The 27,465-nt window shown below is 56.0% G+C and overlaps 9 protein-coding genes across 13 annotated transcripts; 4 read left to right on the top strand and 5 right to left on the bottom strand.

Moving 5' to 3' along the window:
• Nucleotides 1–140: 140 nt before the first annotated feature.
• Nucleotides 141–820, top strand: LOC142364887 (uncharacterized). The gene is given in 2 exon segments (XM_075445041.1): nt 141–786; nt 789–820. Coding segments are annotated over 2 exon segments (678 nt in total).
• Nucleotides 821–3,108: 2,288 nt separating this feature from the next.
• On the bottom strand, nt 3,109–3,474 carry LOC104329142 (scale keratin). Its single transcript, XM_009934234.2, has one exon. The coding sequence runs from the start codon at nt 3,472–3,474 to the stop codon at nt 3,109–3,111; it is 366 nt and encodes a 121-aa protein (XP_009932536.1).
• Nucleotides 3,475–7,707: 4,233 nt separating this feature from the next.
• On the bottom strand, nt 7,708–8,540 carry LOC104329143 (scale keratin). 2 transcript variants are annotated; one of them, XM_075445043.1, is made up of 2 exons: nt 8,478–8,540; nt 7,708–8,094 (listed from the first exon to the last, which is right to left on the bottom strand). In XM_075445043.1, the coding sequence occupies exon 2, from the start codon at nt 8,071–8,073 to the stop codon at nt 7,708–7,710; it is 366 nt and encodes a 121-aa protein (XP_075301158.1). In that variant the 5' UTR covers nt 8,074–8,094; nt 8,478–8,540. The 2 variants fall into 2 exon arrangements, with proteins under 2 accessions (XP_075301158.1, XP_009932537.1); XM_009934235.2 differs by having other exon boundaries at nt 7,708–8,088; nt 8,470–8,538.
• Nucleotides 8,541–12,677: 4,137 nt separating this feature from the next.
• Nucleotides 12,678–13,509, bottom strand: LOC142364898 (scale keratin-like). Of its 2 annotated transcripts, none has more exons than XM_075445083.1 (2): nt 13,447–13,509; nt 12,678–13,064 (listed from the first exon to the last, which is right to left on the bottom strand). In XM_075445083.1, exon 2 carries the CDS (start codon nt 13,041–13,043, stop codon nt 12,678–12,680), a length of 366 nt encoding a protein of 121 aa, XP_075301198.1. In that variant the 5' UTR covers nt 13,044–13,064; nt 13,447–13,509. The 2 variants fall into 2 exon arrangements, with proteins under 2 accessions (XP_075301198.1, XP_075301197.1); XM_075445082.1 differs by having other exon boundaries at nt 12,678–13,058; nt 13,439–13,507.
• Nucleotides 13,510–15,849: 2,340 nt separating this feature from the next.
• On the top strand, nt 15,850–16,215 carry LOC142364897 (scale keratin-like). Its single transcript, XM_075445081.1, has one exon. The coding sequence runs from the start codon at nt 15,850–15,852 to the stop codon at nt 16,213–16,215; it is 366 nt and encodes a 121-aa protein (XP_075301196.1).
• A 2,447-nt stretch (nt 16,216–18,662) lies between these two features.
• Nucleotides 18,663–19,494, bottom strand: LOC142364899 (scale keratin-like). 2 transcript variants are annotated; one of them, XM_075445085.1, is made up of 2 exons: nt 19,432–19,494; nt 18,663–19,049 (listed from the first exon to the last, which is right to left on the bottom strand). In XM_075445085.1, the coding sequence occupies exon 2, from the start codon at nt 19,026–19,028 to the stop codon at nt 18,663–18,665; it is 366 nt and encodes a 121-aa protein (XP_075301200.1). In that variant the 5' UTR covers nt 19,029–19,049; nt 19,432–19,494. The 2 variants fall into 2 exon arrangements, with proteins under 2 accessions (XP_075301200.1, XP_075301199.1); XM_075445084.1 differs by having other exon boundaries at nt 18,663–19,043; nt 19,424–19,492.
• A 1,354-nt stretch (nt 19,495–20,848) lies between these two features.
• Nucleotides 20,849–21,214, top strand: LOC142365006 (scale keratin-like). The gene has a single exon (XM_075445358.1). It carries the CDS (start codon nt 20,849–20,851, stop codon nt 21,212–21,214), a length of 366 nt encoding a protein of 121 aa, XP_075301473.1.
• A 2,447-nt stretch (nt 21,215–23,661) lies between these two features.
• On the bottom strand, nt 23,662–24,493 carry LOC142365019 (scale keratin-like). Of its 2 annotated transcripts, none has more exons than XM_075445389.1 (2): nt 24,431–24,493; nt 23,662–24,048 (listed from the first exon to the last, which is right to left on the bottom strand). In XM_075445389.1, exon 2 carries the CDS (start codon nt 24,025–24,027, stop codon nt 23,662–23,664), a length of 366 nt encoding a protein of 121 aa, XP_075301504.1. In that variant the 5' UTR covers nt 24,028–24,048; nt 24,431–24,493. The 2 variants fall into 2 exon arrangements, with proteins under 2 accessions (XP_075301504.1, XP_075301503.1); XM_075445388.1 differs by having other exon boundaries at nt 23,662–24,042; nt 24,423–24,491.
• A 1,353-nt stretch (nt 24,494–25,846) lies between these two features.
• Nucleotides 25,847–26,212, top strand: LOC142364956 (scale keratin-like). The gene has a single exon (XM_075445263.1). It carries the CDS (start codon nt 25,847–25,849, stop codon nt 26,210–26,212), a length of 366 nt encoding a protein of 121 aa, XP_075301378.1.
• Nucleotides 26,213–27,465: the final 1,253 nt, after the last annotated feature.

A 27,465-nucleotide genomic window follows, 5' to 3' on the forward strand; every position in this document is an offset into this window, starting at 1 on the left:
TTAACTACTGGTATTTCAGACACAGAGTCATTGCTGAATAATCTTAGTTCATCTCCTCCCAGCCCAGCCTTTGTATTTGTTTATTTACATCAAAACTCCTTACTGCTGTGCATTGCAGACTCCCAGCTGTCACACAAAGGATGTCTTGCTACAACGAGTCCTACCGACCCCATGAGGTGACCTGCCCTCAGCCAATTGCCAAGAGCTACAATGAGCCATGTGTGCAGCAATGCCCTGACTCCAGAGCAGTGATCGTCCCCCCACCGGCTGTGGTGACAGTCCCGGGCCCCATACTCAGCTCTTTTCCGCAGGGGAGCATTGTGAAATCATCAGGCCCAGCCTGGCTGGGGAATTCCTTTGGTTCCCACAGCCCCCAGGGCTGTGGTGGCTCCTTGGGGTTGGGAGGCTATGGGAGCTCACAGAGGTTTGGGGGCCTCTTTGGTTTGGGAGGCTATGGGAGTTACAGGAGATCCCTGGGCTTGGAGGGTTCCTCTGGCTCTGGGGGCTGCCGGGGCTATGGGAGCTCCCTGGGCTTGGGGAGTTCCTCTGGTTCTGGGGGCTGCCGGGGTTATGGGAGCTCCTTTGGTCTGGGGGATTGTGGAGGCTACAGGGGCTCACTTGGGTATAGCCATATTCTCGGTTATGGAGATGAGCTGGGCTACAGGGGTTCTCTGGGCTATGGGGGCCAACAGGGGTCCAGCAGCTTTAGCAACTGCGGGAGGTCCTACAGCTCTGGCTTCTCCTCCTGTGGCACAGGGTATTACCTCCCTGGTGCCCAGAGGTGGGGAGGTCCCGCCGTGGGAGCTATGGGGCTTTCTAAAGCCTCCAGGAAGGTGCTCAGAACCAGCAAGAGCCCTGAAGCAAGGACCACGACATGAGCACATGGAGCATGAGCTATGGGGACCAGCAGCACGTATGAGCTTGCCTGGCACGGGGAGAGGAGGAGGCTGTGTGTGCCCAGCAGCCAACTACCCTGTTCCACAGCGTGCCCTGGCTGCACAGCTCAGCCGCGGTATCCCCTGCATCCCTCTATCACCTCGGCTGTCCCCTGGGTCCCGCGAGGGGCACTGGTGCCAGAGCGTGATACCTGCATCACACTCTTCCCCTTGTATCACTTTCTCTTTCTGTAATTGGCTGGTATGCTTCTCTTTCACATTAAAACCCGGTGGTGTTGCACAAGAGCCTCTCTGGTTTGCTTTTGTTCTTCAGCCTCCTCTTAGAGCAATATTCATTCTCGTGCAGGGAGGAAGTGCCTGGAGTCTCCCAGCATTCCAAGTGTCACGACAAAAAATGAACTTTCTTACAGCCCTTTATGCAGTTCTTCAGTATGTCTGTTTAATTTTTTCCATTTTGTATGATTTTATTCAGTAGGTACTCTGTAGAAGTTTGCTGTCAGTGTGAAGTGATCTACAAATGGCTTGAAAGCAGACTTCTGTATTTATGCCATTAAGCTCAAATGCATTGCAGACACAGCTTTGCTTTCAGTTTAATTCTACAACTAAATTAATAAATCAAAATACCTTATTATGGGAAAAATGAAAATTTTCCAGTGATGAGGAGGATTTTCTTTCCTGAGGAGGGAATAATTTGCAGGATTTGAAATTCATTCCTAGTTGTCATTGACGAGTTTTGTACATTGTCCTCTGAGGGGGTGGTTTCCTGAGCCATCGTTCGTAGATGCCATGATGGGATGTGTAGGTTGAATTGAGCATTGAGCTGAGCAGAGTTTGCAGACTCCACTCTCCTTGGCAGGAGAGCTCAATCAGATGATGAAGAAAATGTGGGGTTTTTCTCAGGTCCAGATGTTCCTGTTACCATAAAACAACAGTAGCCAAGGCGACAAGGGGAAAGCCCCATGCAAGGTAGGAGTGGTATTTCTGCAGAGTTTATGAACTGCTTTTGTCTGCCAGTGGTGGGGATGGAAGCCTGACACTAAAACCTGAACTTAACCTAGAAGACTGTTAACACAGCCACACTTAAAAGGGGGGGAAGCAGAACTCTGATTATATTATGCAACAGAACTTTGATAAGAATAAATATTAGAGAAAAACAACACAAATCTCTCCCTCACTGACAGTTTGAAACCTCCACATCCGTTAAATTAGTCCATGACATAGGTCTTCGATCAGCATAAAAAAAGAACCAACACAGGAAGAATGTAGATCATTAATCCAAAGAAAAAAGTATATTAACACTTTCAGAAGTTTAGCCAGGGATGCTCCTGCTACCTTCAACACGACCCACAGCTTCTGCAGAGGACCTGGCTGTACTGGCTTGAGGAGTGTGAGCTGCAGTACCTGATGCTGAGCATGAGGAAGACTGGAAGCCCATAGCCAGGAGTGGCCCTGGAGTTGTACAGGTAACTAAAGGGGCTCCCCTGCCCATGATATCACCCAGAAGCAGCAGAGCAGCGGGATCTGGCAGAGCTGGTGCTGCTCCCAGGCTGAAAAGGCCAGGCAAAGGAGCGCTGCCAGGGCCTGCCCTTTCCCAAGCTTCTGAAAGCTTCACGGAAAGGCTCTGCCTCCCCTGCCTGCTGCCTGCATCCTTCCTCTCCCAACACCACCCCCATCCGCACCTTGCCTGGGAATCTTAGGATCAGCATTTGCCCTTCCACAGTTGGCAGGCAGCAGATCCCAGGGTCTTCCCGGCTTGTGATAAAGAGGGAGGGAGACACAAACTGGATGCAGGAAACCTTTATTGTGCCCAGAGGAGTGTGAGATTGTAAAAGAGAAGGTGATCAAGACCCAGAGAAGCTGGTTGTCGCGTCTTGGGGAAGCAGAAGGATCTTCTCCAGAGAATTGCTTTTCACTCCAGATGCCCTCTAGATGTGGCATTCCATATCCTGAGGACCTGGCCTTGCAGGACATTTTGGGTGCGTCTCCTGCCTTGTCTGACAGCCTGGAGGAAAAGGCACAGGAGGAAAGCAGCGAGCAGGAGAAGAGGACAGGGAAGGGCTGAGGGTGTGCAGCACTGGAAGTTGCCCAGGCGCTGAGTGGGGCTGGGGATGCTCAGCATTCCTCAGTGCCCCATGGCCACCAGCTCAGCCCATTTTGAGTGCTGGGGCTGTTGGTGTGTGGGCTGAGGTCAGGGCCTTTGTCTGGGCTGCATTTAGCAGGGCCCACAGGTGTCCCACAGCTTCTTGCTGTAGCAGGGCAAGGCACAAGGGCTGTAGGCAGGAGAAGCATAGGGTCTGCCAAAGGTGCAGAGGCCCCCCGAGCCCTGCGTGGCACCAGCACCGTAGAGGCCCCCCAGCCCCAGGGAGCCTCCAAAGGCCGGTGCTCCGGAAGAGCCCACCACGGCTTGCTGGGGGAAGGAGCTGAGGATGGGGCCGGGGAAGGTGACGACCACAGGCGGTGGCTGGATGAAGGCTGAGGAGTCGGGACACTGCCGGGCACACAGCTCGTTGCAGCTCTCAGCGATGGGCTGTGGGACAGCAACGCTGGTCTTGGGTGGGCACAGGTCGTAGCAAGACATCTTTGCAGGGGTGGAGGTTGGTTGGCAGCAGATAGAAATGGGAAAGACTAAAAACAAGGAAGAGGATTTATGAGATATATGTCAAAATGCTAGTATGGGAGAAATTACTATGTTGTAGTATCCTGTGCTATAGCATATATTTTATGTGCAGCCTTGATTGACTGGATTAACCCCAGCTGAGCACTTAGATAGAAAGTTTTTGACTACACGAAATCCACCCCAGAAATGATGAGACCCTGTGGATAGATCTTTCTTCTGGCCTCGCATGGATGTGTTTGATGCTTCCTGCAAACACACACCCTGAAGAACAATGTAGGAACCTTCATGTCGTCTGCCACAGAGTTCCCCAAAGTGGGGAAAGACCCCAAGTTAGATGTGACTTTGCTTGAAATAGGAGAGTTTATTTATGTCTCCCAGAGTTCCACTGGACATAGCTGAAAAGGTGGCCATCTTATAGATCTATCTTAAATTGTATAAAATATTAAAATAATTACCTGAACTAACAGTATTTTCACCTGTGACTTTCAAGCTTCTACTTGGCTTAGAACACTCATATCTACTTCTCAGACTTTCTGCACTCATACTCGGTCTCCCAAATCCCGGATTTACCACTGCTTTCACTAAGAGTAGTTACAGACAGAAAGGATCTAATGCTGCACAATATCTGAGCATACCTATAGGAATCTTCTACTCTGATATAGGTTCCGATTAAGTAAATAGAAAGAAATCAAGAAGTCATACTCACGAAGTTCAGCAAGGTGAATGAGCCAGAAGTAGTGTCTGGATGAACTCCTGGGTCTGGAGCTTATATAGAGCTTCCAAGCCCTCCAATGTGGTTTGAATCTCACGTGGTGTGGAGGGGCTGTGTTTGGCTGCCTAACAGAAATTGTTTAACAGCTCTGAGTGATTAAACTTTTGTGTTTATCATGTTTGTGATTTTGTTGAAATTCTCACACCATGTGATGTCCATATTACGCCATCATGATTTCTTTAATCTTGGGTCTTAATTTGCTAGTGTAATTCCTGGTATCATCATCGTGACCTCACTGGCATTACCACGTGCATTAAGCTGACTCCACATGTTACTTCTCCTTTTACAAAATTGTCTGAAGCTTGTCTGCTCAGAGATTTTGTAAGACTCATCTTTGGCTGACATATACATTTTTCCTTAACAGCCCTTTAAATTTATCTGATAAGTTGATTGGAGACAGAGTGCAGCTTATCCTAGGACTACCCAGGAATTTGTCTTTTCCATCCGTAACTGAAATAGAACTCGTTTACGTAAGTTGGCTTTCAAGTGGCCAAGAATATCAGCTGAGCTCTTACAATGCACATGAGAATTCCCCAACAGCTTTCCACTGAGAGGAACGGTCTTTTGAGCAGCAACTCCATCCTACATAAAAATAATTTTGTTTCACTTAAGGAGTTGAAGTGGGAATTGAAATTCAGCTTTAAAGGGACCCATGGTTTTGCTGATAATGATTGAAGCTAGGAAGTCAAAGCAATCACCATCCAGAAATGTATGAAGTCCCACACCTGCCCGTGATCCACCAAACATGTACAATTTTGAGGAAAAATCAAAGCAGCAGATACAGGGTTTTTGTTAGATGTTGTGGGCGTTGACTCTTACCACTTATGTTCTGTGGCTCCTTGAGAAAAGCACTTTGTAATGATTTCACAAACCTTCATTAGTTGGTGTTCAACCCAATTAATATTTGGTGTTATGTTAATGTATGAAAATATGCGAGTGATTTCGATGCTGCAGTGTTGCATCATCACATTTGCTTTAATGTACAGGAAACAAGGCGGTGCAGGCCATTACTTTAATTAGACCGTGATTCGTGCCACTGGAAGTCTTGGGTCAATATTGATGTAGCTCTTCTTTTCTTTCATTAAAATAATCCTTTCAATATTCTCGATCAAATCTTCTGTTAGGACAAGATATCTTATTTCCTGTATATCAGGTGAAAATATGTTTTTATTTCAAACTATACTCTCCAGAAAAGATTCTATCTCCAGAAAAGATTCTACATAGATTTGTGATGAATTATGCCTTTTCTGTGCTTTTTCAGAGGACTGTCTGTATCTTTAATTCCAATATTTAGGTTTTTACCCATGTCTGAGGTATTTTACAGACCCTTTTCATTATCATCCCCCTGCAGAACCCCAGAGCTGCAATATCTAGTCTGAATTCCTGCAGTGCCTAAGCTGAATATTTCTTCTTGTGGTACTGCTTCACTCTGATATTTTCCTCTTCTCTTTGAGTGATGAAGGAATTGTGGTGAGATTTTTGTGGGGATTTTTTTTGGTTTTTGTTTGTTTGTGTTTTTCCTGACATGTATTGTTGCAGTTTGGGAGGAGTTGTGGAGGGGAGGTAAGTGGAAGCAACACCTGGCTGAAGCGACTGTTTCCCCAGCAAAAACTGCCTTGCACTGATTGCAGGGGAAGACAAAAAACACCCTCCAGGCATAGCAAGTGAATTACTGCAACCCACACCTCCCAGAGGGGTGGGTGGGTGTGGGTGTGTGTGGGGGGGTGTGTGTGTGTGTCTGTGTCTGTGTGTGTGTGTCTGTGTGTGTGTGTGTGTGTGACTTGGTTGCATAGATTTACATATTACCACAAAGTCTGCAAGCGCCTCATTAGTCTCAGGGCAACAAACTTTCTCCGCAGCAAAGTCCTCTGTTTCCTCTCTCCCTGGGCAGCATTGCTTTATCTTTAATAACATGGTGATTTAAATGCTCTCTGAATTACAGAATGTCTTTTGGGGGCTCCCACGGGGAAAAAAGTGCTTAGCTCACCTTATCTGAAGCAACTCGGGAACAAAGGCTATCAAAGCACTTTGCAAACACTGACTAATGATTTATGCATGCTGTTTTGTTGTTAGAATGGGACTTGCACGTCCCGATGGTGAATAATCGCATCAGCCTCAACAAGGAGCTGCTGTCAGTCACATCCCTGCCCTGATCAGTCGTGGTCCGTGGCCGCTGGGACTGTTCAGCTCTGTCCCTGCCCAGCTTTCCCTGTTGCCTCACCCAGGGTCAGTGGGCTCCGTCCGCAGGGTGTCTGCACCTGTCAGCAGGAGCCTGCTGGCCTGTGATGAACCCAGCGTCTCTCTCGAACCTCGGGCAACCAGAAAGGGTGAAGTTGAAAAGCTGGATGTTAAAGGCAGGAGATTAAGAGAGTTGAAGGTCATGTTTTAAAAATTCATCATAATTTCTGCATTTTAAATAGCAGACAGGAGTGTTTCGCTGGTCTGCACATGTGTTAGTGTCTGAAAGTACCTCTTAAAACTAAAGGAAGTGTGACATAACATGTCATAGCAGAGAATTTAGAATGTATTTTCATGGAAGACAAATAAAGTGAAGGCTTTGTATTATAATAATAACAGCATCAACCGGCTGAAATTCATTACGTATTTTAAAATACATTGATAATCATATGCTAATGAATATGAATTAAGCAGAAGAGACAAGAACAAAATCTTACAGGAGTAAGGTGAACAAGGTAATTTCTGAAGCTAAAGAAACAACTTCAGAGAAAACAGTATGGACAGGATAGAAACAGCTATTTTAAATCTTTAACTTTGTTGCTCTCTCTACTAAATGTATACTAAATCGGCCACGAATGAAAACTACTACTCAAAATAATCAATAGTAGAAAACAGAGAGAAATAGGGCATGTACCACATCACAGAAAGGAAGCAGAGACTATGCACCACAGCAGTAGAGCAGAACATAATCTGAATTATGAACAGCTGTAAAGCCAGGTTAATGCTTAGAAAAGTTCACAATAAAAAAAGGATTAAAAAAACACTACAAAATGCATGCATAAAAGATTTATTGGGAAAATGAAATTGACCAAATCAGAGTATACAAAATAAAATACAGGAAGAATAGAGCAACAACAAGAAATGAAAAAAGGAAGATATAAATATTTACACTTAGAGTTGTCAAGATTAAACTTTAAAAAACAGAGAAGTAAATCCAATATTTTACATGAGGTTCATTACATAGACAATAAAGACAATAATAGAGTAAAAGATCACTGAAAATGTAGATCTTAGAGGTGCACAAAAAAAAACTTAGGTAAAAGATCTGTAAAACTGGAGTGAAAGAAAACGATGAAGAACAGAAAAACAATAACTTCAGAGCAAATACTAAGGATTGCGACATTTGGGGTGACTAGTTGCTTCTTTCTCAATTTCTGACAGATATGAAGGCTTTGGTGCTGGGTTTAGCAGGGCCCACAGGTGTCCCACAGCTTCTTGCTGTAGCGGGGCAAGGCACAAGGGCTGTAGGCAGGAGAAGCATAGGGTCTGCCAAAGGTGCAGAGGCCCCCCGAGCCCTGCGTGGCACCAGCACCGTAGAGGCCCCCCAGCCCCAGGGAGCCTCCAAAGGCCGGTGCTCCGGAAGAGCCCACCACGGCTTGCTGGGGGAAGGAGCTGAGGATGGGGCCGGGGAAGGTGACGACCACAGGCGGTGGCTGGATGAAGGCTGAGGAGTCGGGACACTGCCGGGCACAGAGCTCGTTGCAGCTCTCAGCGATGGGCTGTGGGACAGCAACGCTGGTCTTGGGTGGGCACAGGTCGTAGCAAGACATCTTTGCGTGAGAGAGCTGAGCCTGAAACAAACGGATCCAAAGAAGATGTGATCAGCGAGGAGGAGATGCCGCAGCCATGCAGTGCCCTGTTGACAGGGCTGCCCTGAAGCTGTAACGGGCCATATTGACCACCTTGCCCATGCTGCCTGCCACTTGCCCCTTGCCCAGCCAGCCTCCCTCAGTGCCCTGCTCTCCACACACAGAGGCCACACAAGCCCTCCCCGAGAGCCTGTGCGGGGCCTGGCTCTGCGTGCTCTGGCCACAGGGACCCTTCCTCCTGCCCACGTGGCTCAGCCTGCCAAGGCTGCTGCCAGCACGCCCGCTGCCGGCAGAGCTGTCCTGGCCAGCCAGGCCCCACGCCGGCCCTTGCCACGGGAGGCAGAGTCCCCCAGGCACCCACCTACCCTTTTGCTGAGCAGAGCGAGGCAGGAGCAGTGGATGCCAGTGCTGGCTGAGGGCAGCGCTTTTATGCTGGGCCGGCAAGCGTGGGGAGGAGCTGGCTGTGCTGGGGGCACGTGCTCTGCAGTGGCCGAGCCCCTGCCTCCTCCCTGCGTGGCACGGGGCTGTTTTGCTGATGCCATGTCCTTGCCAGACCCAACCCGCTCTATCAGCGCCTGCAATTGCCACGCTCGGACGCTTGCCAGCTGACACCTCATGGGCCACAAGAGCCCCACTGTCTTTTCATTATCTCCGTGTGTCAGAGGGCACGCAGCGTGACAAAGGCTGACTGCAAGCGTCCTGCGTGCCATAGCTCTTCGTCCAGTGCTCCATGTTGGGGCAGCCCCATGCCTTCTTTGCCGAGCCACAGGGAAGACCGCTATCGAAGTGTTGGCAAAGAAGGTGGGCTTGTAATGGCCTCAAGCACACCAGTGACCACAGGACTCATGCTGTGTGGCTGTTATCTATAGAAGAGCGAGGTTGTGAAATGGCAAATCCAAGGCACTCCTCTCGGGCCCTGCCTGCTCAGCAAGATGCATCACTCCCCAGCGCAATGGAGCTGGTCTCCATCTGCCTGCAGGCATTGGCCATTGACCTCTGCAAGAATATGGGAGAAAGACTGCTGAGCTCTTCCCCGAGGGGCATGCAGGAAGGCGCACAGGTTCGTGCCCGCCCTGTGCCAGCCCCACCACCTCTTCACATGCACTCCAGGAGCCCCATTGTTGGTGGACGGTGCTGAGCAGGGGCTGCCTTTGGGGTAGTGGGGATCTGGGATGCCCATCTGAATGCACAACCACAGAAGATCCCAGCTGGCTGCCTGGCCCTGCCTCTGCTCAATGGCAGCTCTGCTCCCAGCACAGCCTGGCTGTGAGCACAAGGCACAGATGTCTCCCGCGGGCAGAGCACAAGACAGGCAGTGAGCGGCTTCTGAAGCATGGACCTCACCTGCCATGCACACCTCCAGCAGGGAGATGCCTGCTGCCATTTAGCCCACTAAGCAGAAAGGGGAGGAAAGCCTCTGAAGTGGCATGTGCTGCTTCCAAGGAGGGGATGCTGAGTCAGGGCTGGGTAGGAGCCGGACAGCCCTGTCCTCATCAGCAGGAGGGAGTGGTGGCTCTGCAGATTGGCCCAGGTGGTGCTGAGCAATGGGGGGCCAGTATAAAAGCTCTGCCTCTGCCAGGCTCTGCCAAGCAGTGCAGTGGCTGCCTTCTCCTTGGGGAACAGGGTAAGTCTGTGAGCTCTTCTCTTCTTGGTGGCCTTGTCCTGCCCCAGGCCCTTGTGCCTCAGGTGCTCCGCTCTGCTGCTCCGTTGCCATCCCTGTCCTCTTGCAGAGCTCCGTCAAATCCTGCGCAAAGATGTCTTGCTACGACCTGTGCCCACCCAAGACCAGCGTTGCTGTCCCACAGCCCATCGCTGAGAGTTGCAACGAGCTGTGTGCCCGGCAGTGTCCCGACTCCTCAGCCTTCATCCAGCCACCGCCTGTGGTCGTCACCTTCCCCGGCCCCATCCTCAGCTCCTTCCCCCAGCAAGCCGTGGTGGGCTCGTCCGGAGCACCGGCCTTTGGAGGCTCCCTGGGGCTGGGGGGCCTCTACGGTGCTGGTGCCACGCAGGGCTCGGGGGGCCTCTGCACCTTTGGCAGACCCTATGCTTCTCCTGCCTACAGCCCTTGTGCCTTGCCCTGCTACAGCAGGAAGCTGTGGGACACCTATGGGCCCTGCTAAATGCAGCCCAGACAAAGGCCCTGACCTCAGCCCACACACCAACACCCCCAGCACCCAAACTGGGCTGAGCTGGTGGCCATGGGGCACCGAGGAATGCTGAGCATCCCCAGCCCCACTCAGCGCCTGGGCAAATGCCAGTGCTGCACACCCTCAGCCCTTCCCTTTCCTCTTCTCCTACCTGCTGCTCTCTTCCCCTTCCCTCTCCCCCAGGCTGTTGGACAAGGTGGAAGAAGGATCCGTAAGTTCCTGTGAGGCTGGTGGACCATGTGCTTGTGATCTTGAATGCTGCACCTAGAGGTCATCTGGAGTGAGAAGCTATACTCTGGAGAAGATCCCTCTGCTTCCCACAACATGTGACAACCAGCATCTCTGGGTCTTGACGACTGCTCTCTCTGAGAGTCTGTCCTGCCCCTCTGGGCACAATAAAGCTTTCCTGCATCCAAGTGCTGTCTCCTTCCCTCTTTCTCCCAAGGCAGAAAGAGCCTGGGTGCTTAGTGACTGTCCGTTGTGGAAGGGCAAATGCTGCTCCTGAGATGCCCAGGCCAGGTGAGAGTGGGCAGTGTCTGGAGTTGGAAGATGCATGCAGCGTAGAGGGTAGACAGAGCCTCTTGGTGGGACTTGTGGCACCTGGAGAAAGGGCAGGGAGCAGGACAGGCTCTGGCAGTGCTCTTTTGCCTGTTCTTCTCAGCTTGGGAGCAGCACCAGTCCCCAGAGGTCCCTCAGGTCTGCAGAAGCACAGCAGCATCTCCAGGCATCTGCACAGAGGAGGCTGGAGAGGAGCCAGTACTCAAGCCTGAGATTGGGATGTGGCTGGCAATTGCTGGAGAGCAGCTTGTCAGGAAAGGCCCTGAGGGTGCTGGGGGACACCAAGGTGAGCAGGAGCTGGCAACAAGCCTTTGGGAAAGGGTGTCCAGAGGGTTTCTGGACTGCATAGGTGGAATGTGGGCAGGAGGTGGAGGGAGGGGATAGTTGACCACTTGTCAGCACTGGTAAGGCCAGCCCTGTAGTGCTGTGTCTGGTGCTATGCTCCCAGCACATGAGAGCTGTGGGGCTGCTGGAGAGAGTCCTGTACAGGACCACACATGGATGCAGAATGTATAGGGAGCATGTGTCCTGTGGGGAGAGCCTGAGGGAGCTGGGACTGCTCCTCCTGGCTCTGAGGAGGCTCAGTGGGACTCCTTAATGTGCACACAGGTGTGAAGGGATGGCATGAAGAAGATGGAGCCAGGGTCTTTTTGAAGGTGTCCAGTGCCAGGACAAGAGGCCATGGGCACCAGCTGCAACACCGGAGGATTCACCTCAACTTCGCAAACCTCTTCTGAGCAGTGAGGTTGTCAGAGCACTGGGAGAGATTGCCCTGGGAGGTTATGGTGTCTCTGTCCTTGGAGACAGGTAAAGGCTGTCAGGACATGGTGCTGGGCAGCCCGCTCTGGGTGACCGTGTTTGAGGGTGCAGCCTGAGAAGATGCAAAGGCTGCTGCCACAACAGTCAGGGTGTGATTTCTGTGATTTTGTATTTGTGGCAGAGAACTGAGTAGCATGGAGTGTGTTAGTCTGTGCTGGGGTTATGAAGGGGAAAATGAAAGGGAATGAGAAGAGGGAAGGGCAGAGGGGAGGGGAAGGATGCGGGAAATGGAATGGAAATTGGACACTAGAATAAGAAAAGGGAAGGGAAGAGGAAGAAGAGAAGAAGGGGGAGAAGAAGGAGGGAGCAGGCAAGAACAAGAGGAAAGAGCAGGGGAAGGGAACAAGATAAGGAAGAGGAAAGGGAATCGTCCCCTTTGCTTTCTCCCACAAGACCTTTAGCAGAGCCACAGGGGCACAAAGGGGCAGCAGCCGCAGCAGCCATTGCCCCTGGCTGGCTCCCAGCCCCTGGGGCAGCCACGCACGTGTACAGGGAGCCTGGAGGTCTGCAGAGGCCCCCAGCTGGCATGTCCTGCAGGCAGGGGAGCAGCCTGCATTCAGGCAGGGTCCTGGGAGCTCAGCCGCGGGACTGTGTGTGGCCAGAGCTGTCAGAGCTGTGGGGTCTCCCCCGAGGCAGCTCAGCCTGGCTCTGCTGGGGCTGACACCCTGCACTGGCCTGGGTGGTGTTTGCCATGGCAGGGCGAGGGAAGGCTGCAGTCAAGGCTCAACTTAGAAAGAAAAGCTGGAGAGGCAGGCGTTGGATGCAGGATTGTTTTATTGCAGCAGAGAAAGACACACAAGGCAGAGGCAGGCCTGTTGTCACCGTGGCTTTGAGAGAAATGTTCTTTCAGGCTTCTTCCAGGCGGTGGCTGTCCCAGAGACAAGCAAGTGCCCTGTGGCAGGATGGTGGAGTCACGCATCTGGGAATGGGCAGGAGCAAGGAGGACAGGAGGTGTCATGGAGAGAAGGGAAGGCAAGGAAAAAGGAGAGGATGTGTGGAGCTGAGGTGGCCCAGGGCCGTCAGAGACTTGTGGTTCTGGCTTTAGCAGGGCCCACAGGTGTCCCACAGCTTCTTGCTGTAGCGGGGCAAGGCACAAGGGCTGTAGGCAGGAGAAGCATAGGGTCTGCCAAAGGTGCAGAGGCCCCCCGAGCCCAGCGTGGCACCAGCACCGTAGAGACCCCCCAGCCCCAGGGAGCCTCCAAAGGCCGGTGCTCCGGACGAGCCCAGCACGGCTTGCTGGGGGAAGGAGCTGAGGATGGGGCCGGGGAAGGTGACGACCACAGGCGGTGGCTGGATGAAGGCTGAGGAGTCGGGGCACTGCCGGGCACACAGCTCGTTGCAGCTCTCAGCGATGGGCTGTGGGACAGCAACGCTGGTCTTGGGTGGGCACAGGTCGTAGCAAGACATCTTTGCGTGAGAGAGCTGAGCCTGAAACAAACGGATCCAAAGAAGCTGTGATCAGGGAGGAGGAGATGCTGCAGCCATGCAGTGCCCTGTTGGCAGGGCTGCCCTGAAGCTGGAGGGGCCAGAGCCACCGCCTTGCCCACGCTGCCTGCCCCTTGCCCCTTGCCCAGCCAGCCTCCCTCAGTGCCCTGCTCTCCACACACAGAGGCCACACAAGCCCTCCCCGAGAGCCTGTGCGGGGCCTGGCTCTGCGTGCTCTGGCCACAGGGACCCTTCCTCCTGCCCACGTGGCTCAGCCTGCCAAGGCTGCTGCCAGCACGCCCGCTGCCGGCAGAGCTGTCCTGGCCAGCCAGGCCCCACGCCGGCCCTTGCCACGGGAGGCAGAGTCCCCCAGGCACCCACCTACCCTTTTGCTGAGCAGAGCGAGGCAGGAGCAGTGGATGCCAGTGCTGGCCGAGGGCAGCGCTTTTATGCTGGGCCGGCAAGCGTGGGGAGGAGCTGGCTGTGCTGGGGGCACGTGCTCTGCAGTGGCCGAGCCCCTGCCTCCTCCCTGCGTGGCACGGGGCTGTTTTGCTGATGCCATGTCCTTGCCAGACCCAACCCGCTCTAGCAGCGCCTGCAATTACCCGGCTCAGACGCTTGCCAGCTGACACAGTACTGTCACCAGGGGTCAGTACTGGGCCCAGTCTTGTTTAACTTCTTCATCAATGACCTGGATGAAGAGTTAGAATGTACCCTCAGCAAGTTTGCTGATGACACCAAACTGGGAGGTGTGGTAGACACACCGGAAAGCTGTGCTACCATTCATCGTGACCTGGATAGGCTGGAAAGCTGGGCAGAGAGAAACCTGATGAGGTTCAACAAAGGCAAATGCAGGGTCCTGCACCTGGGGAGGAGCAACCTCATGCACCAGTACAGGCTTGGGGTGGACCTGCTGCAGAGCAGCTCTGCGGAGAGGGATCTGGGTGTCCTGGTGGACGACGGGTTAACCATGAGCCAGCAGTGTGCCCTGGCTGCCAAGAAAGCCAATGGGATCCTGGGGTGCATCAAGAAGAGTGTGGCCAGCAGGACGAGGGAGGTTCTCCTTCCCCTCTACACTGCCCTAGTGAGGCCTCATCTAGAGTACTGTGTCCAGTTCTGTGCTCCCCAGTTCAAGAAAGATGATGAGCTACTGGAGAGAGTCCAGCGGAGGGCTACGAGGATGATGAGGGGACTGGAACATCTCCCCTACGAGGAGAGGTTGAGGGAACTGGGCTTGTTCAGCCTGAAGAAGAGAAGGCTGCGAGCGGACCTTATAAATTCTTACAAATATCTGAAGGGTGGGTGTCAGGAGGATGGGGCCAAGCTCTTTTCAGTGGTGCCCAGTGACAGGACAAGGGGCAATGGGCACAAACTGAGGCACAGGAAGTTCCGTCTGAACATGAGGAAGAACTTCTTCCCTCTGAGGGTGACGGAGCCCTGGAACAGGCTGCCCAGGGAGGTTGTGGAGTCTCCTTCTCTGGAGATATTCAAGACCCGCCTGGACAAGTTCCTGTGCAGCTTGCTGTAGGTGACCCTGCTTTGGCAGGAGGGTTGGACTAGATGACCCACAGAGGTCCCTTCCAACCCCTACTATTCTGTGATTCTGTGATTCTGTGACACCTCATGGGCCGCAAGAGCCCCACTGTCTTTTCATTATCTCCGTGTGTCAGAGGGCATGCAGCGTGACAAAGGCTGACTGCAAGCGTCCTGCGTGCCATAGCTCTTCGTCCAGTGCTCCATGTTGGGGCAGCCCCATGCCTTCTATGCAGAGCCACAGGGAAGACCGCGGTCGTAGTGCTGGCAAAGAAGGTGGGTTTGTAATGGCCTCAAGCACACCAGCGACCACAGGACTCATGTTGGGTGGCTGTTATTTATAGAAGAACAAGGTTGTGAAATGGCAAATCCAAGGCACTCCTCTCGGGCCCTGCCTGCTCAGCAAGATGCATCACTCCCCAGCCCAATGGAGCTGGTCTCCATCTGCCTGCAGGCGTTGGCCATTGACCTCTGCAAGAATATGGGAGAAAGACTGCTGAGCTCTTCCCCGAGGGGCATGCAGGAAGGCGCACAGACCTCCACTTGGGTTCAGGCAGCACAGTTTCGAGCCAACCCTGTGCCAGCCCCACCGGTTCCTTGCAAATATCCCAGGAGCCCCATTGTTGGTGGACGGTGCTGAGCAGGGGCTGCCTTTGGGGTAGTGGGGAGCTGGGATGCCCATCTGAATGCACAACCACAGAAGATCCCAGCTGGCTGCCTGGCCCTGCCTCTGCTCAATGGCAGCTCTGCTCCCAGCACAGCCTGGCTGTGAGCACAAGGCACAGACGTCTCCCGCGGGCAGAGCACAAGGCAGGCAGTGAGCGGCTTCTGAAGCATGGACCTCACCTGCCATGCACACCTCCAGCAGGGAGATGCCTGCTGCCATTTAGCCCACTAAGCAGAAAGGGGAGGAAAGCCTCTGAAGTGGCATGTGCTGCTTCCAAGGAGGGGATGCTGAGTCAGGGCGGGGCAGGAGCCAGACAGCCCTGTCCTCATCAGCAGGAGGGAGTGGTGGCTCTGCAGATTGGCCCAGGTGGTGCTGAGCAATGGGGGTCAGCATAAAAGCTCTGCCTCTGCCAGGCTCTGCCAAGCAGTGCAGTGGCTGCCTTCTCCTTGGGGAACAGGGTAAGTCTGTGAGCTCTTCTCTTCTTGGTGGCCTTGTGCTGCCCCAGGTCCTTGTGCCTCAGGTGCTCCCCTCTACTGCTCCGTTGCCATCTCTGTCCTCTTGCAGAGCTCCGTCTGATCCTGCGCAAAGATGTCTTGCTACGACCTGTGCCCACCCAAGACCAGCGTTGCTGTCCCACAGCCCATCGCTGAGAGCTGCAACGAGCTGTGTGCCCGGCAGTGCCCCGACTCCTCAGCCTTCATCCAGCCACCGCCTGTGGTCGTCACCTTCCCCGGCCCCATCCTCAGCTCCTTCCCCCAGCAAGCCGTGCTGGGCTCGTCCGGAGCACCGGCCTTTGGAGGCTCCCTGGGGCTGGGGGGCCTCTACGGTGCTGGTGCCACGCTGGGCTCGGGGGGCCTCTGCAGCTTTGGCAGACCCTATGCTTCTCCTGCCTACAGCCCTTGTGCCTTGCCCCGCTACAGCAAGAAGCTGTGGGACACCTGTGGGCCCTGCTAAATGCAGCCCAGACAAAGGCCCTGACCTCAGTCCACACACCAACACCCCCAGCACCCAAACTGGGCTGAGCTGGTGGCCATGGGGCACCGAGGAATGCTGAGCATCCCCAGTCCCACTCAGTGCCTGGGCAAATGCCAGTGCTGCACACCCTCAGCCCCTCCCTTTCCTCTTCTCCTACCTGCTGCTCTCTTCCCCTTCCCTCTCCCCCAGGCTGTTGGACAAGGTGGAAGAAGGACCCATAAGTTCCTGTGAGGCACGTGGACCATGTGCTTGTGATCTGGAATTCTGCACCTAGAGGGCATCTGGAGTGAGAAGCTATACTCTGGAGAAGATCCCTCTGCTTCCCACAACATGTGACAACCAGCATCTCTGGGTCTTGACGACTGCTCTCTCTGAGAGTCTGTCCTGCCCCTCTGGGCACAATAAAGCTTTCCTGCATCCAAGTGCTGTCTCCTTCCCTCTTTCTCCCAAGGCAGAAAGAGCCTGGGTGCTTAGTGACTGTCCGTTGTGGAAGGGCAAATGCTGCTCCTGAGATGCCCAGGCCAGGTGAGAGTGGGCAGTGTCTAGAGAGGGAGGATGCAGGCAGGGTAGAGGGTAGACAGAGCCTCTTGGTGGGACTTGCAGCAGCTGGGGAAAGGGCAGGGAGCAGGACAGGCTCTGGCAGTGCTCTTTTGCCTGTTCTTCTCAGCTTGGGAGCAGCACCAGTCCCCAGAGGTCCCTCAGGTCTGCAGAAGCACAGCAGCATCTCCAGGCATCTGCACAGAGGAGGCTGGAGAGGAGCCAGTACTCAAGCCTGAGCTTGGGATGTGGCTGGTGATTGCTGGAGAGCGGCTTGTCAGGAAAGGCCCTGAGGATGCTGGGGGACACCAAGGTGAGCAGGAGGCAGCAATGCATGTGACGGCAAGGGCATGCAGAGTTGTCCTGGGCTGTATAGGGTGGAATGTGGGCAGGAGGTGGAGGGAGGGGATCCCTGGACACCACTCAGCACTGGGGAAGCCAGCCCTGCAGTGCTGTATCTCGTACTGGACTCCCAGCACATGAGAGCTGTGGGGCTGCTGGAGAGAGTCCTGTACAGGACCACACATGGATGCAGAATGCACAGGGAGCATGTGTCCTGTGGGGAGAGCCTGAGGGAGCTGGGACTGCTCCTCCTGGCTCTGAGGAGGCTCAGGGGGACTCCTTAATGTGCACACAGGTGTGAAGGGAAGGCATGAAGAAGATGGAGCCAGGCTCTTTTTGAAGGCGTCCAGTGCCAGGACAAGAGGCCGTGGGCACCAGCTGCAACACCAGAGGATTCACCTCAACATCCCAAACCTCTTCTGAGCAGTGAGGCTGACGGAGCACTGGTAGACATCACCCTGGGAGGTTATGGAGTCTCTGTCCTTGGAGATGGGCAAAAACTGTCTGGACATGGTGCTGGGCAGCCCGCTCTGGGTGACTATGTTTGAGGGTGCAGCCTGAGAAGATGCAAAGGCTGCTGCCACAACAGTCAGGCTGTGATTTCTGTGATTTTGTATTTGCGGCAGAGAACTGAGTAGCATGGAGTGTGTTGGTCTGTGCTGGGGTTATGAAGGGGAAAATGAAAGGGAATGAGAAGAGGGAAGGGCAGAGGGGAGGGGAAGGATGCGGGAAATGGAATGGAAATTGGACACTAGAATAAGAAAAGGGAAGGGAAGAGGAAGAAGAGAAGAAGGGGGAGAAGAAGGAGGGAGCAGGCAAGAACAAGAGGAAAGAGCAGGGGAAGGGAACAAGATAAGGAAGAGGAAAGGGAATCGTCCCCTTTGCTTTCTCCCACAAGACCTTTAGCAGAGCCACAGAGGCACAAAGGGGCAGCAGTAACAGCAGCCATTGCCCCTGGCTGGCTCCCAGCCCCTGGGGCAGCCACGCACGTGTACAGGGAGCCTGGAGGTCTGCAGAGGCCCCCAGCTGGCATGTCCTGCAGGCAGGGGAGCAGCCTGCATTCAGGCAGGGCCCTGGGAGCTCGGCCGCGGGACTGTGTGTGGCCAGAGCTGTCAGGGCTGTGGGGTCTCCCCCGAGGCAGCTCAGCCTGGCTCTGCTGGGGCTGACACCCTGCACTGGCCTGGGTGGTGGTTGCCACGGCAAGGCGAGGGAAGGCTGCAGTCCAGGCTCAACTTAGAAAGAAAAGCTGGAGAGGCAGGCGTTGGATGCAGGATTGTTTTATTGCAGCAGAGAAAGACACACAAGGCAGAGGCAGGCAGGTTGTCACCGCGGGCTTTGAGAGAGGCGTTCCTTCAGGCTTCTTCCAGGCGGTGGCTGTCCCAGAGACAAGCAAGTGCCCTGTGGCAGGATGGTGGAGTCACGCATCTGGGAATGGGCAGGAGCAAAGAGGACAGGAGGTGTCATGGAGAGAAGGGAAGGGAAGGAGAAAGTAGAGGATGTGTGGAGCTGAGGTGGCCCAGGGCCATCAGAGACTTGTGGTTCTGGCTTTAGCAGGGCCCACAGGTGTCCCACAGCTTCTTGCTGTAGCGGGGCAAGGCACAAGGGCTGTAGGCAGGAGAAGCATAGGGTCTGCCAAAGGTGCAGAGGCCCCCCGAGCCCTGCGTGGCACCAGCACCGTAGAGGCCCCCCAGCCCCAGGGAGCCTCCAAAGGCCGGTGCTCCGGACGAGCCCACCACGGCTTGCTGGGGGAAGGAGCTGAGGATGGGGCCGGGGAAGGTGACGACCACAGGCGGTGGCTGGATGAAGGCTGAGGAGTCGGGACACTGCCGGGCACACAGCTCGTTGCAGCTCTCAGCGATGGGCTGTGGGACAGCAACGTTGGTCTTGGGTGGGCACAGGTCGTAGCAAGACATCTTTGTGTGAGAGAGCTGAGCCTGAAACAAACGGATCCAAAGAAGCTGTGATCAGGGAGGAGGAGATGCCGCAGCCATGCAGTGCCCACTTGGCATGGCTGCCCTGAAGCTGGAGGGGCCAGAGCCACTGCCTTGCCCACGCTGCCTGCCCCTTGCCCCTTGCCCAGCCAGCCCCCCTCAGTGCCCTGCTCTCCACACACAGAGACCACACAAGCCCTCCCCGAGAGCCTGTGCGGGGCCTGGCTCTGCGTGCTCTGGCCACAGGGACCCTTCCTCCTGCCAACGTGGCTCAGCCTGCCAAGGCTGCTGCCAGCACGCCCGCTGCCGGCAGAGCTGTCCTGGCCAGCCAGGCCCCACGCCGGCCCTTGCCACGGGCGGCAGAGTCCCCCAGGCACCCACCTACCCTTTTGCTGAGCAGAGCGAGGCAGGAGCAGTGGATGCCAGTGCTGGCCGAGGGCAGCGCTTTTATGCTGGGCCGGCAAGCGTGGGGAGGAGCTGGCTGTGCTGGGGGCACGTGCTCTGCAGTGGCCGAGCCCCTGCCTCCTCCCTGCGTGGCACGGGGCTGTTTTGCTGATGCCATGTCCTTGCCAGACCCAACCCGCTCTATCAGCGCCTGCAATTACCACGCTCGGACGCTTGCCAGCTGACACCTCATGGGCCACAAGAGCCCCACTGTCTTTTGATTATCTCCGTGTGTCAGAGGGCATGCAGCCTGACAAAGGCTGACTGCAAGCATCCTGCATGCCATAGCTCTTCGTCCAGTGTTCCATGTTGGGGCAGCCCCATGCCTTCTTTGCTGAGCCACAGGGAAGACCGCGGTCATAGTGTTGGCAAAGAAGGTGGGCTTGTAATGGCCTCAAGCACACCAGCGACCACAGGACTCATGCTGTGTGGCTGTTATCTATAGATGAGCGAGGTTGTGAAATGGCAAGTCCAAGGCATTCCTCTCGGGCCCATGCCTGCTCAGCAAGATGCATCACTCCCCAGTCCAATGGAGCTGGTCTCCATCTGCCTGCAGGCATTGGCCATTGACCTCTGCAAGAATATGGGAGAAAGACTGCTGAGCTCTTCCCCGAGGGGCATGCAGGAAGGCGCACAGACCTCCACTTGGGTTCAGGCAGCACAGTTTCGAGCCAGCCCTGTGCCAGCCCCACCGGTTCCTTGCAAATATCCCAGGAGCCCCATTGTTGGTGGACGGTGCTGAGCAGGGGCTGCCTTTGGGGTAGTGGGGAGCTGGGATGCCCATCTGAATGCACAACCACAGAAGATCCCAGCTGGCTGCCTGGCCCTGCCTCTGCTCAATGGCAGCTCTGCTCCCAGCACAGCCTGGCTGTGAGCACAAGGCACAGATGTCTCCCGCGGGCAGAGCACAAGGCAGGCAGTGAGCGGCTTCTGAAGCACGGACCTCACCTGCCATGCACCCCTCCAGCAGGGAGATGCCTGCTGCCATTTAGCCCACTAAGCAGAAAGGGGAGGAAAGCCTCTGAAGTGGCATGTGCTGCTTCCAAGGAGGGGATGCTGAGTCAGGGCGGGGTAGGAGCCAGACAGCCTTGTCCTCATCAGCAGGAGGGAGTGGTGGCTCTGCAGATTGGCCCAGGTGGTGCTGAGCAATGGGGGGCCAGTATAAAAGCTCTGCCTCTGCCAGGCTCTGCCAAGCAGTGCAGTGGCTGCCTTCTCCTTGGGGAACAGGGTAAGTCTGTGAGCTCTTCTCTTCTTGGTGGCCTTGTCCTGCCCCAGGCCCTTGTGCCTCAGGTGCTCCCCTCTGCTGCTTTATTGATATGTTTGCCTTATTGCAGAGCTCCGTCTGATCCTGCGCAAAGATGTCTTGCTACGACCTGTGCCCACCCAAGACCAGCGTTGCTGTCCCACAGCCCATCGCTGAGAGCTGCAACGAGCTGTGTGCCCGGCAGTGTCCCGACTCCTCAGCCTTCATCCAGCCACCGCCTGTGGTCGTCACCTTCCCCGGCCCCATCCTCAGCTCCTTCCCCCAGCAAGCCGTGGTGGGCTCTTCCGGAGCACCGGCCTTTGGAGGCTCCCTGGGACTGGGGGGCCTCTACGGTGCTGGTGCCACGCTGGGCTCGGGGGGCCTCTGCAGCTTTGGCAGACCCTATGCTTCTCCTGCCTACAGCCCTTGTGCCTTGCCCCGCTACAGCAAGAAGCTGTGGGACACCTGTGGGCCCTGCTAAATGCAGCCCAGACAAAGGCCCTGACCTCAGTCCACACACCAACACCCCCAGCACCCAAACTGGGCTGAGCTGGTGGCCATGGGGCACCGAGGAATGCTGAGCATCCCCAGTCCCACTCAGTGCCTGGGCAAATGCCAGTGCTGCACACCCTCAGCCCCTCCCTTTCCTCTTCTCCTACCTGCTGCTCTCTTCCCCTTCCCTCTCCCCCAGGCTGTTGGACAAGGTGGAAGAAGGACCCATAAGTTCCTGTGAGGCTGGTGGACCATGTGCTTGTGATCTGGAATTCTGCACCTAGAGGGCATCTGGAGTGAGAAGCTATACTCTGGAGAAGATCCCTCTGCTTCCCACAACATGTGACAACCAGCATCTCTGGGTCTTGACGACTGCTCTCTCTGAGAGTCTGTCCTGCCCCTCTGGGCACAATAAAGCTTTCCTGCATCCAAGTGCTGTCTCCTTCCCTCTTTCTCCCAAGGCAGAAAGAGCCTGGGTGCTTAGTGACTGTCCGTTGTGGAAGGGCAAATGCTGCTCCTGAGATGCCCAGGCCAGGTGAGAGTGGGCAGTGTCTAGAGAGGGAGGATGCAGGCAGGGTAGAGGGTAGACAGAGCCTCTTGGTGGGACTTGCAGCAGCTGGGGAAAGGGCAGGGAGCAGGACAGGCTCTGGCAGTGCTCTTTTGCCTGTTCTTCTCAGCTTGGGAGCAGCACCAGTCCCCAGAGGTCCCTCAGGTCTGCAGAAGCACAGCAGCATCTCCAGGCATCTGCACAGAGGAGGCTGGAGAGGAGCCAGTACTCAAGCCTGAGCTTGGGATGTGGCTGGTGATTGCTGGAGAGCGGCTTGTCAGGAAAGGCCCTGAGGATGCTGGGGGACACCAAGGTGAGCAGGAGGCAGCAATGCATGTGACGGCAAGGGCATGCAGAGTTGTCCTGGGCTGTATAGGGTGGAATGTGGGCAGGAGGTGGAGGGAGGGGATCCCTGGACACCACTCAGCACTGGGGAAGCCAGCCCTGCAGTGCTGTATCTCGTACTGGACTCCCAGCACATGAGAGCTGTGGGGCTGCTGGAGAGAGTCCTGTACAGGACCACACATGGATGCAGAATGCACAGGGAGCATGTGTCCTGTGGGGAGAGCCTGAGGGAGCTGGGACTGCTCCTCCTGGCTCTGAGGAGGCTCAGGGGGACTCCTTAATGTGCACACAGGTGTGAAGGGAAGGCATGAAGAAGATGGAGCCAGGCTCTTTTTGAAGGCGTCCAGTGCCAGGACAAGAGGCCGTGGGCACCAGTTGCAACACCAGAGGATTCACCTCAACATCCCAAACCTCTTCTGAGCAGTGAGGCTGACGGAGCACTGGTAGACATCACCCTGGGAGGTTATGGAGTCTCTGTCCTTGGAGATGGGCAAAAACTGTCTGGACATGGTGCTGGGCAGCCCGCTCTGGGTGACTATGTTTGAGGGTGCAGCCTGAGAAGATGCAAAGGCTGCTGCCACAACAGTCAGGCTGTGATTTCTGTGATTTTGTATTTGCGGCAGAGAACTGAGTAGCATGGAGTGTGTTGGTCTGTGCTGGGGTTATGAAGGGGAAAATGAAAGGGAATGAGAAGAGGGAAGGGCAGAGGGGAGGGGAAGGATGCGGGAAATGGAATGGAAATTGGACACTAGAATAAGAAAAGGGAAGGGAAGAGGAAGAAGAGAAGAAGGGGGAGAAGAAGGAGGGAGCAGGCAAGAACAAGAGGAAAGAGCAGGGGAAGGGAACAAGATAAGGAAGAGGAAAGGGAATCGTCCCCTTTGCTTTCTCCCACAAGACCTTTAGCAGAGCCACAGAGGCACAAAGGGGCAGCAGTAACAGCAGCCATTGCCCCTGGCTGGCTCCCAGCCCCTGGGGCAGCCACGCACGTGTACAGGGAGCCTGGAGGTCTGCAGAGGCCCCCAGCTGGCATGTCCTGCAGGCAGGGGAGCAGCCTGCATTCAGGCAGGGTCCTGGGAGCTCGGCCGCGGGACTGTGTGTGGCCAGAGCTGTCAGGGCTGTGGGGTCTCCCCCGAGGCAGCTCAGCCTGGCTCTGCTGGGGCTGACACCCTGCACTGGCCTGGGTGGTGGTTGCCACGGCAAGGCGAGGGAAGGCTGCAGTCCAGGCTCAACTTAGAAAGAAAAGCTGGAGAGGCAGGCGTTGGATGCAGGATTGTTTTATTGCAGCAGAGAAAGACACACAAGGCAGAGGCAGGCAGGTTGTCACCGCGGGCTTTGAGAGAGGCGTTCCTTCAGGCTTCTTCCAGGCAGTGGCTGTCCCAGAGACAAGCAAGTGCCCTGTGGCAGGATGGTGGAGTCACGCATCTGGGAATGGGCAGGAGCAAAGAGGACAGGAGGTGTCATGGAGAGAAGGGAAGGGAAGGAGAAAGTAGAGGATGTGTGGAGCTGAGGTGGCCCAGGGCCATCAGAGACTTGTGGTTCTGGCTTTAGCAGGGCCCACAGGTGTCCCACAGCTTCCTGCTGTAGCAGGGCAAGGCACAAGGGCTGTAGGCAGGAGAAGCATAGGGTCTGCCAAAGGTGCAGAGGCCCCCCGAGCCCTGCGTGGCACCAGCACCGTAGAGGCCCCCCAGCCCCAGGGAGCCTCCAAAGGCCGGTGCTCCGGACGAGCCCACCACGGCTTGCTGGGGGAAGGAGCTGAGGATGGGGCCGGGGAAGGTGACGACCACAGGCGGTGGCTGGATGAAGGCTGAGGAGTCGGGACACTGCCGGGCACACAGCTCGTTGCAGCTCTCAGCGATGGGCTGTGGGACAGCAACGTTGGTCTTGGGTGGGCACAGGTCGTAGCAAGACATCTTTGTGTGAGAGAGCTGAGCCTGAAACAAACGGATCCAAAGAAGCTGTGATCAGGGAGGAGGAGATGCCGCAGCCATGCAGTGCCCTCTTGGCATGGCTGCCCTGAAGCTGGAGGGGCCAGAGCCACTGCCTTGCCCACGCTGCCTGCCCCTTGCCCCTTGCCCAGCCAGCCCCCCTCAGTGCCCTGCTCTCCACACACAGAGACCACACAAGCCCTCCCCGAGAGCCTGTGCGGGGCCTGGCTCTGCGTGCTCTGGCCACAGGGATCCTTCCTCCTGCCAACGTGGCTCAGCCTGCCAAGGCTGCTGCCAGCACGCCCGCTGCCGGCAGAGCTGTCCTGGCCAGCCAGGCCCCACGCCGGCCCTTGCCACGGGCGGCAGAGTCCCCCAGGCACCCACCTACCCTTTTGCTGAGCAGAGCGAGGCAGGAGCAGTGGATGCCAGTGCTGGCCGAGGGCAGCGCTTTTATGCTGGGCCGGCAAGCGTGGGGAGGAGCTGGCTGTGCTGGGGGCACGTGCTCTGCAGTGGCCGAGCCCCTGCCTCCTCCCTGCGTGGCACGGGGCTGTTTTGCTGATGCCATGTCCTTGCCAGACCCAACCCGCTCTATCAGCGCCTGCAATTACCACGCTCGGACGCTTGCCAGCTGACACCTCATGGGCCACAAGAGCCCCACTGTCTTTTGATTATCTCCGTGTGTCAGAGGGCATGCAGCCTGACAAAGGCTGACTGCAAGCATCCTGCATGCCATAGCTCTTCGTCCAGTGTTCCATGTTGGGGCAGCCCCATGCCTTCTTTGCTGAGCCACAGGGAAGACCGCGGTCATAGTGTTGGCAAAGAAGGTGGGCTTGTAATGGCCTCAAGCACACCAGCGACCACAGGACTCATGCTGTGTGGCTGTTATCTATAGATGAGCGAGGTTGTGAAATGGCAAGTCCAAGGCATTCCTCTCGGGCCCTGCCTGCTCAGCAAGATGCATCACTCCCCAGTCCAATGGAGCTGGTCTCCATCTGCCTGCAGGCGTTGGCCATTGACCTCTGCAAGAATATGGGAGAAAGACTGCTGAGCTCTTCCCCGAGGGGCATGCAGGAAGGCGCACAGACCTCCACTTGGGTTCAGGCAGCACAGTTTCGAGCCAGCCCTGTGCCAGCCCCACCGGTTCCTTGCAAATATCCCAGGAGCCCCATTGTTGGTGGACGGTGCTGAGCAGGGGCTGCCTTTGGGGTAGTGGGGAGCTGGGATGCCCATCTGAATGCACAACCACAGAAGATCCCAGCTGGCTGCCTGGCCCTGCCTCTGCTCAATGGCAGCTCTGCTCCCAGCACAGCCTGGCTGTGAGCACAAGGCACAGATGTCTCCCGCGGGCAGAGCACAAGGCAGGCAGTGAGCGGCTTCTGAAGCACGGACCTCACCTGCCATGCACCCCTCCAGCAGGGAGATGCCTGCTGCCATTTAGCCCACTAAGCAGAAAGGGGAGGAAAGCCTCTGAAGTGGCATGTGCTGCTTCCAAGGAGGGGATGCTGAGTCAGGGCGGGGTAGGAGCCAGACAGCCTTGTCCTCATCAGCAGGAGGGAGTGGTGGCTCTGCAGATTGGCCCAGGTGGTGCTGAGCAATGGGGGGCCAGTATAAAAGCTCTGCCTCTGCCAGGCTCTGCCAAGCAGTGCAGTGGCTGCCTTCTCCTTGGGGAACAGGGTAAGTCTGTGAGCTCTTCTCTTCTTGGTGGCCTTGTCCTGCCCCAGGCCCTTGTGCCTCAGGTGCTCCCCTCTGCTGCTTTATTGATATGTTTGCCTTATTGCAGAGCTCCGTCTGATCCTGCGCAAAGATGTCTTGCTACGACCTGTGCCCACCCAAGACCAGCGTTGCTGTCCCACAGCCCATCGCTGAGAGCTGCAACGAGCTCTGTGCCCGGCAGTGTCCCGACTCCTCAGCCTTCATCCAGCCACCGCCTGTGGTCGTCACCTTCCCCGGCCCCATCCTCAGCTCCTTCCCCCAGCAAGCCGTGGTGGGCTCGTCCGGAGCACCGGCCTTTGGAGGCTCCCTGGGGCTGGGGGGCCTCTACGGTGCTGGTGCCACGCAGGGCTCGGGGGGGCTCTGCACCTTTGGCAGACCCTATGCTTCTCCTGCCTACAGCCCTTGTGCCTTGCCCCGCTACAGCAGGAAGCTGTGGGACACCTGTGGGCCCTGCTAAATGCAGCCCAGACAAAGGCCCTGACCTCAGCCCACACACCAACACCCCCAGCACCCAAACTGGGCTGAGCTGGTGGCCATGGGGCACTGAGGAATGCTGAGCATCCCCAGCCCCACTCAGCGCCTGGGCAACTTCCAGTGCTGCACACCCTCAGCCCTTCCCTTTCCTCTTCTCCTACCTGCTGCTCTCTTCCCCTTCCCTCTCCCCCAGGCTGTTGGACAAGGTGGAAGAAGGATCCATAAGTTCCTGTGAGGCTGGTGGACCATGTGCTTGTGATCTTGAATGCTGCACCTAGAGGTCATCTGGAGTGAGAAGCTATACTCTGGAGAAGATCCCTCTGCTTCCCACAACATGTGACAACCAGCATCTCTGGGTCTTGACGACTGCTCTCTCTGAGAGTCTGTCCTGCCCCTCTGGGCACAATAAAGCTTTCCTGCATCCAAGTGCTGTCTCCTTCCCTCTTTCTCCCAAGGCAGAAAGAGCCTGGGTGCTTAGTGACTGTCCGTTGTGGAAGGGCAAATGCTGCTCCTGAGATGCCCAGGCCAGGTGAGAGTGGGCAGTGTCTGGAGAGGGAGGATGCAGGCAGGGCAGAGGGTAGACAGAGCCTCTTGGTCGGACTTGTGGCACCTGGAGAAAGGGCAGGGAGCAGGACAGGCTCTGGCAGTGCTCTTTTGCCTGGCGTTCTGGTCCCTCAGGTCTGCAGAAGCACAGCAGCATCTCTAGGCATCTGCACAGAGGAGGCTGGAGAGGAGCCAGTACTCAAGCCTGAGATTGGGATGTGGCTGGCAATTGCTGGAGAGCAGCTTGTCAGGAAAGGCCCTGAGGGTGCTGGGGGACACCAAGGTGAGCAGGAGCTGGCAACAAGCCTTTGGGAAAGGGTGTCCAGAGGGTTTCTGGACTGCATAGGTGGAATGTGGGCAGGAGGTGGAGGGAGGGGATAGTTGACCACTTGTCAGCACTGGTAAGGCCAGCCCTGTAGTGCTGTGTCTGGTGCTATGCTCCCAGCACATGAGAGCTGTGGGGCTGGAGAGAGTCCTGTACAGGACCACACATGGATGCTGAAGGCACAGGGAGCATGTGTCCTGTGGGGAGAGCCTGAGGGAGCTGGGACTGCTCCTCCTGGCTCTGAGGAGGCTCAGGGGGACTCCTTAATGTGCACACAGGTGTGAAGGGATGGCATGAAGAAGATGGAGCCAGGCTCTTTTTGGTGGTGTCCAGTGCCAGGACAAGAGGCCATGGGCACCAGCTGCAAC

Source organism: Opisthocomus hoazin, chromosome 30, assembly GCF_030867145.1.
Source record: "Opisthocomus hoazin isolate bOpiHoa1 chromosome 30, bOpiHoa1.hap1, whole genome shotgun sequence".
Classification (NCBI taxonomy): Eukaryota; Metazoa; Chordata; class Aves; order Opisthocomiformes; family Opisthocomidae; genus Opisthocomus; species Opisthocomus hoazin.